We start from the raw sequence: 7,897 nt of genomic DNA on the forward strand, positions 1-7,897 counted from the left end.
GTGTGTGTGTGTGTGTATATATATGTGTGTGTGTGTGTGTGTGTATATATATGTGTGTGTGTGTGTGTGTGTATATATATGTGTGTGTGTGTGTGTGTGTGTGTTTGTGTGGGTTGAAATGCTGAGATGCTCATGTGGGAAGCTGATACAGTGAGAACATACAGTACAGAAAGTCACCACCCGCTATCAAAATATTCACCCTTTGTTGCTCAGAGCCTGAATTGAAAACAAACCGTTCTAGCTTTTTCTGGCTTTTCATACACAGTAACACAATATCCAGAAGAAACGAATCCAAACCACTCTGAATAAGCACTGCACTGCAGTCAGTCCACAGATTCTCACTGGGATTTAGGTTGAGCCCTGACTAGGCGACAAGAGAACGGTCACTTTCTTGTACTTTATGGTTGTTTTGGTGCTCTGATTAGGGTTACTGTCATATTGAAACTTTCTGGCAGGGCTGCAGGTTCTCCTCAGGCTGTCAGTATTTAGTATTTTTCAGTCCCGGCTGAAGAGAAACTCCTCCACAACAGGATTCTGCCACTGTATCTTGTTCTTTGGCTGGTAAGATGTGATGGGGTTTATTGGACATATTGTCTATAGACTTCTTAAAAGACAAAGACCTTTTTAGATTCATTCCCTGTGCCTTTCAACAACTTCATGTTCTGAAAGTACTGTAAATGTTTTGAAAGGAGGTTGTGGCTTTCTGTACCCACTCTACATGTATTTACAGCAAACACAGTTTCCCTTACTGCAAACACGTCTGGATGATTGACAGCTGGGAAGATTTTGAACCTTCACTCTCACTCTCTCACTCTCTCTCTCTCTCTCTCTCTCTCTCTCTCTCTCTTTCTCTCTCTCTTTCTCTCTTTCTCTGTGTTTTCCTCCTCCATTCTCTCAGGGAAAGTTGGCAGATGGCAATCATTATGGGGAATACGGAGGCTGGTACAAAGCCTGCAAGGTGAACAGGTGAGAAAAAGCAGCTACAATTACCCAAACCTACCTGCCCCACAGCTAAAACTGCTGTCTGCAATTAATTCAGCTGAAACTTCAGCTTAAAGGAATGTTCTGGAAAGTTGAATATGAGTTAAAGGTGCTGTAAAGCAACAACAAAATAAGTGTTGAAATACACTCAAATTTTGCTGCTGACTAAATTCTAAACTTGCCTAAATTGCTTTTCTTTTACTTTTTTTTGCAAGTGCTGCTACTTTCTTCAGAAAATGCAAACCTAGTCTGAATGTTAGATATGTTAGGAATTATATGAGACAAATCTGTGTGTGTTTTCATATACAGCCCCACAGTAAACACCACGCTGAGGAACCTGGGAGCTCTGTACCGTAAGCAGGGGAAAATAGAGGCGGCTGAGACCCTAGAGGAGTGTGCCATGAGGTCCCGCAGACAGGTGCAACATCTGTGAGAATCATAGCGGCGTATGCTGGGACACATGATGTCTTTGTAACGTGTGTATGTGTGTGTGTGTGTGTGTGTGTCAGGGAGCGGCAGTGGACCCTCAGAGAGATGGAGAGAGGCGGAGGAGCACTGCATCGATCTCCAGCGTGAAGTACGACTGCAGCAGTGACGTCGGAGAAGAGGGCAGTGTGGAGTGGAATGGGGTGAGTGAATAATATCTTTGTCATGTTAGGCTGCTTTAAGTGCATGGAGCCCTTAAGGGCACATGGTGATGAAAAAAAAGTATGAGATGGGGGAAAAAATATATATTTCAGTGCTTCTTGCAAAAATTCTGCAAAAGTATTGCATTTCCCCAAGAAACTCTGCATTCTCTCACTTCACTCGCAAAAAATGTGCGTTCTTTTGCAAAAGTGTTGCGTTCCCACGAGAAACATTGCAATCTTTCACAAAATATTTGCCTTCTTTTGCAAAAGTCTTGCGTTCCTGCGAGAAACATTGCATTCACTCGCAAAAAATTTGCGTTCTTTTGCCAAAGTGTTGCATTGCCTCAAGAAACATTGCAATCTTTCACAAAACATTTGCGTTCTCTTATAAAAGTATCTTATAAAACTTTTCTTGAGGGAATACAAATATTTTGTGAGAAAATTCATATGTTTCTTGGGTGAACGCAAACATTTTACGAGAGAAATATAATTTTACCTTCCATCTCATTTATTTTTACCATCACCACCATATCCATTTAGTGACTCCATAGTAAGTGAGTTTTATTGGAATAACACTCATAAAATGTCCCTGCCATCTGACAGATATCACTTATTAGCCAATCAGAAATACTCTGTGTACCTGTCAATTTTGCATGCATACATCAGGTTTTAACATATTTTTTTTGAAGAGTGGCATATGGCAAAATTAGCAAAGTAGTAGTTAGTAAAATGGCTAAATTGCTAACATCACGTTTAAATTACACCTAACTTGCATTAAAAATACATCAATCTGCATGAAACCAAAATTTACCATATTTTCTTTTAATTCATGTTCCTTGTCCTATTGTAAATTATTCATTAGTACGGAGCCCCACACATGACATGAGGAAACAAGATATCGGGGCTCCAAATGAAGAATTTGAGGCCATGTTTTATTATTTAATTCCCTCATTTTAGTTAAATTGTGGCCACACTGTATTTATTTGTTCCCTCGCTTTAGGGGGTGATATTTGATAACAATATCTTGTTTTTGTCATATGCGGAGCTCCATACATCAGTGCATATATATATATATATATATATATATATATACATATATATTATTGGATTAAATATTAATTTTAGTCCAGTATCTTAATTAAACACACGTATTAAAGGGTTAGTTCACCCACAAATGAAAACTCTGTCATTAATTACTCACCCTCATGTCGTTCTAAAAAGCTTGAACTGAGAAACAAAATGATTAAGCGCATTTAGACCGCAGGTACTGTACAATAATGAAGCTGTGTTTTCTGGTTGAGGGATTGGTGCTGAGATAGAGACAGCCTGTGGTGGTCACTGCTGCATTGCAGCCTGTTCAGTGTGCCAAAGTGGACGTAGTCCCCCGCTGATGTCATATCCTGTGTGACAGCAGTGCTATGTGACTCAGCAGTAGCAGTCATTCTCTCCTTACCCACAAACCCTCATCACTGACACTACCATTACATTACTACTGTTATGATGCTAAGCCATAATTAACAATTACTGCACAGCTATTTTTATTTAACCTATAATGCCTTCTGAACTATATAATTAAACAGCTGTGATTATAAAGCAGTTCCAAATCAAAAGAGTGCAATAGAGTCGTATTGCAGAAGTAAAATACCATTCACTTTCATATTTTAAAAGATAACATATAAACTTTTTAAGGCATACTGACGAGAGAGTTGATAAACACGTTCAGTTCAGTGAACATGAGTTTTTGCAGAAACCAGTGTGACCTGAATTTTAAATTTAAGGCATGTTTAAGTACTCAATTATTCACTACCCACATTTTATAACACAGCAGTCATTCTCTCCTTACCCACAAACCCTCATCACTGACACTACCATTACATTACTACTGTTATGATGCTAAGCCATAATTAACAATTACTGCACAGCTATTTTTATTTAACCTATAATGCCTTCTGAACTATATAATTAAACAGCTGTGATTATAAAGCAGTTCCAAATCAAAAGAGTGCAATAGAGTCGTATTGCAGAAGTAAAATACCATTCACTTTCATATTTTAAAAGATAACATATAAACTTTTTAAGGAGTTGATAAACACGTTCAGTTCAGTGAACATGGTTTTTGCTGGTTTTTGCAGAAACCAGTGTGACCTGAATTTTAAATTTAAGGCATGTTTAAGTACTCAATTACTCACTACCCACATTTTATCTTTTATTTACAAATTATATAATCGTAATAACAATTGAAAGGTTAAATTGGAAAATGAACATAAATTTCCACGACAAAGAAAGTCATACAATTTTGAAACAATATAAGGGTGAGTTATCCCTTTAGGAAGTGCTAGTGACCTTAAAGTACTGCAGAATTTTAAATATTTATTTTACATTTTGTTTTACATTTATGTTTTCATTTGCAGATTTTATGGTCTCAGACTTCTGGACCATGTGGCGTAACTCATGTTACAACACAGTTACTCTTTAGTTTATTATAGCTATTTTTATTTTATTCAAATTTTGAAGACAGAATCGCACTTGAAATAAGTGTATTATTTGCTACTCACATGTTGTTGTTTTTTTCCACTCATAATCATATTTAGTTTGGTAAATAAGCGTTTGGTTGGGTATGTGTCAAGTAGGCTAAACTCATTCTTCTTTGGCTTTTGTGCTGCCAAAGACATGTGACTTTAAGAAAGGCCAAAAAGTTCAGACCAAATCTGCTCAATATGCCAATAGCAGAGGCGGTGAGTTTTACACTCACTGTTTCTTCAGAAAACGAAGCTATTTTTGCAATTCTGTGTGATTGCGCTAATGGCATAGACACTGCACACTTCATCTTTCAATGTGTTACTGTATGTGTTCACCATTCAAACCAGTCAGGATTGGTGAATTAGTGCAGCTGTAGCTAATTCTTCACTGTAGTTGACCGACTGAAGGCCTCGCTGTAGATTGATGGGATGTTTGGACTGTGTGTGTTAATATAAATGTGACTCTTTCTGTACGCTGATGTATGTCTTCATTAAGCTCATCTAACCCAATAAAGGCTTGGAATAAGTGGCCTGGCCTCTGCCTGTGTGCATGAATGTACAGTCTGAGTGAATGTTTTATTGAAGGCACTCACTCAGCCACAATGTGACCTCGTTTCTGTCACTGGCAGTGGTCACACAGCTTGCTTTTGCCTCCGTTTTCTTCACCATGACGGCACAGAGCGTGGATTCAAGTAAAACCGAACAACTCCAAAAAGGCAGTGTGTAGCTCAGATTAGATTTAATGCTAACTCAGATGTAATGGATTGGATTCAGTGTATTGGTTTTCCATATCGACAATAAAGCAGTAATGCTATGGTTACCCTAGTAAAGCACAAACATGCCCTGCCATCTGCTGGGCTCAGAGATACACTGCAGTGCTCCAGACCGTTTCTAATATTTTAACACGTTTACCTCCGTACATTGGCTATCATTGCTAATAAGAGAGCTCATATATTGGATTTGGGGATTATTAGCTTACTAATAACCCTGTTGGCCAATAATCGTGCCAAATTGACCGATTAACAGAAGTATGAATTCTCCTTCATGTCAGTTCCAAAATCTAATAAACAGCAGTGCTGCAGTGATACTTTTGTAGGCCGACCCGTAAGTTAGCATCAGCCTGGTTCCCTCAATAAAAACGCTATAGTATTTTTCCACTGACTTTTGTAGTGAGTGTTGGGGAAAGTTATTTTTAAATGTAATGCATTACAGTATCGTGTTACTCCATAAAAAAAGTAACTAATTGCATTACCTAATTGCGTTTTTATGGAAAGTAATGCATTACGTTACTTTTGTGTTACTTTTTGTTACCTGAGCTGGCCTTGCTTATTTATTTTTAATAACAAAAAAAACCTATAAGTTATATTTTGGCAACTGTAAAGGCCCTTTGTCATAATAAGCCTCGGGCTGAAGGAAAGGCCTCTGCTCCTCACACGGGGATAGAAGAGCTGTCAATAAATAAATGAGAAAACAAAGTAATTGGTGTTGCTTATTTGAAAAAATAACTTGAACTTGAAAAAGTAATGTGTTACTTTACTAGTTACTTGGAAAAGTACCTGATTAACTCGTGTTACTTGTAATGCATTACCCCCAATACTGTTTATATTACTGCAGATACTCTGTGACCAGCAAAAGTTTGTTTCATACACTTTTTGCTCATCAAAATAATCTCAAATGAACACAACGTTAGCCTAAATTCAGTAAAAATCAATAATAATAAGCAAACTACACCACGGTCACGACTATAACATCACCATCACTACGCTTCTGACAAATCTTTCAATTTCTTGATTTAAAGGGAAAGTTCACCCAAAATGAAGATTACCCCATGATTTACTCACCCTCAAGCCATACTAGGTGTTTATGACTTTCTTCGTTCAGACGAATGCAATCAGAGTTATATAAAAAATATCCTGTCTCTTCCAAGCTTTATAATGGCAGTGAATGGCTGTTGATATTCAATAGTCCAACAGAAGTCCAATAAAGTGCATCCATCCATCATAAAAAGTGTCTCACACGGCTCCGGGGGATGAATAAAGGCCTCCTGTAGCGAATCCATGCGTTTTTGTAAAAAAAATATCCATATTGAAAACTTTATAAACCGTAATCTTTAGCTTCCGCTAACTGTTGTATGCACGTTCACGAGAGAGTGGCATCCAGTACAGGAGGTCTTTATTCACCCCCTGGAGCTGTGTGGGACACTTTTTATGATGGATGGATGCGCTTTATTTTGCTTCAAAATCTCAACAGCCATTCACTGCCATTATAAAGCTTGGAAGAGCCAGGACATTTTTTAATATAACTCTTGATTGTATTCGTCTGAAAGAAGAAAGTCATAAACACCTAGGATGGCTTGAGGGTGAGTAAATCATGGGGTAATTTTCATTTTTTGGGTGAACTATCCCTTTAAAAATCTACAATGTGAAAAGTTTGAGTTGAAACCGTTTGCGAGAGTGTGAGTAAAGTGAATAGTGAGTTAACCTGTTTGGTGTGATGACGTTTAATATCGCCTGTTAGCAACTGTCTGTTTCAAGACACATAAAAGTAAAAAAAAATTAAGAGTGGGGTATTACTGTTGTATTTTATGTCGTAGAATAAAACATAAAACTATCTTGAGTTTATGTTCACCACAGACCTTGTTTCAGGCATTTAACCAGAAACCCATTTTAAAAACCCACTGACAGGATAAAGGAACCAGAAGTGCTAAAATGCTAACTCATGCTAACTCATTCCTGCAGCACTCTATAGGGCATGTATATTCAAAGTTTATTGTTTATTATGTGTATGTTTACAACAAATGATCCAAAGTAATATGACATTTAATAAGATTGCAGGCTAACAGGTTAGCAGTATGCTAAGCTAGCATGCAGAGTGGTTAAAGAATAAGACACTTTTGTTAATTTGCCATTACACATCATTTAAAAGATATTAATTGTTGTATTTACAAACTTAAGATGACATATGAATCAAATCAGTAGGTTTTCTAATCAGGCACTGAATTGAATACCCATAAAAGGCCTCTCAGCCAATGGAATCACAAGGATGCATTCGCTCATGAAATGTATTTCTTAATCTATAATCTGTAGAATCGATTTTGTCTCATTTACGTCATAGTTAAACATTTACTGATTGCCCTAAAACTGAAATCTCCAGTGCTAACTCACTGCAGCGCACCAAATTTATGCTCATTTTTAAATGATCGCATACTCTCATAATTTGCAGAGACAACTTTAAGCCAGTTATGTATTGGTTGACCCTGAAAAGTAAACACTTTGAGAATCCTAACCAGTCCAACACAGCAGCATTGGCTTAACCAGTGGTATGAGATGGGTGGTGGCCAGTCTGACCAACAAAACATGACAGCAGTTTTAACTCAGCACTGTGTTTGTGTTCAGGACGGGTCTCTCAGGAGAAGCGGCTCTTTCGGTAAACTCAGGGAAGTCCTGCGCAGAAGCAGCGAGATGCTGGTGAAGAAAATTCAAGGAACCATGCCACCAGAGCCTCACAACACAAAGTGAGACACAAACACAGCGATTGATGAATGTTATACTGTACTGAACTTCAAAGCCAGCTTTACAGCCTGATACAGTACACTGTAAAAAATGACCGTGAATTTAACGGTAAAAGACTGTAAAAATGCTACAGTAAAAACCTGTTAAATGGTTAACGGTAAATTCCCCTACTATATACAGTGAAAAACTGTATTGGACATTACATGTATTGGACATTAATTGTACGGTAGTATACCGTTTTTGTAAGTGAAAAAGA

At 37.6% G+C, this 7,897-nt stretch overlaps 1 protein-coding gene across 1 annotated transcript in view; it reads left to right on the forward strand.

The window, feature by feature from the left end:
- Positions 1-7,897, forward strand: part of LOC107753482 (kinesin light chain 1-like) — a 29,749-nt gene that overhangs the window by 19,917 nt on the left and 1,935 nt on the right. Inside the window, exons 11-14 of the mRNA XM_016569635.1 lie at positions 899-966; positions 1,291-1,399; positions 1,491-1,610; positions 7,525-7,643. Coding sequence (XP_016425121.1) covers positions 899-966; positions 1,291-1,399; positions 1,491-1,610; positions 7,525-7,643 — 416 coding nt within the window. The remainder of the gene's footprint in view (positions 1-898; positions 967-1,290; positions 1,400-1,490; positions 1,611-7,524; positions 7,644-7,897) is intronic.

Source organism: Sinocyclocheilus rhinocerous, unplaced genomic scaffold (genome assembly GCF_001515625.1).
Source record: "Sinocyclocheilus rhinocerous isolate Xijiao unplaced genomic scaffold, SAMN03320098_v1.1 scaffold1523, whole genome shotgun sequence".
In the NCBI taxonomy this organism is placed as follows: domain Eukaryota; kingdom Metazoa; phylum Chordata; class Actinopteri; order Cypriniformes; family Cyprinidae; genus Sinocyclocheilus; species Sinocyclocheilus rhinocerous.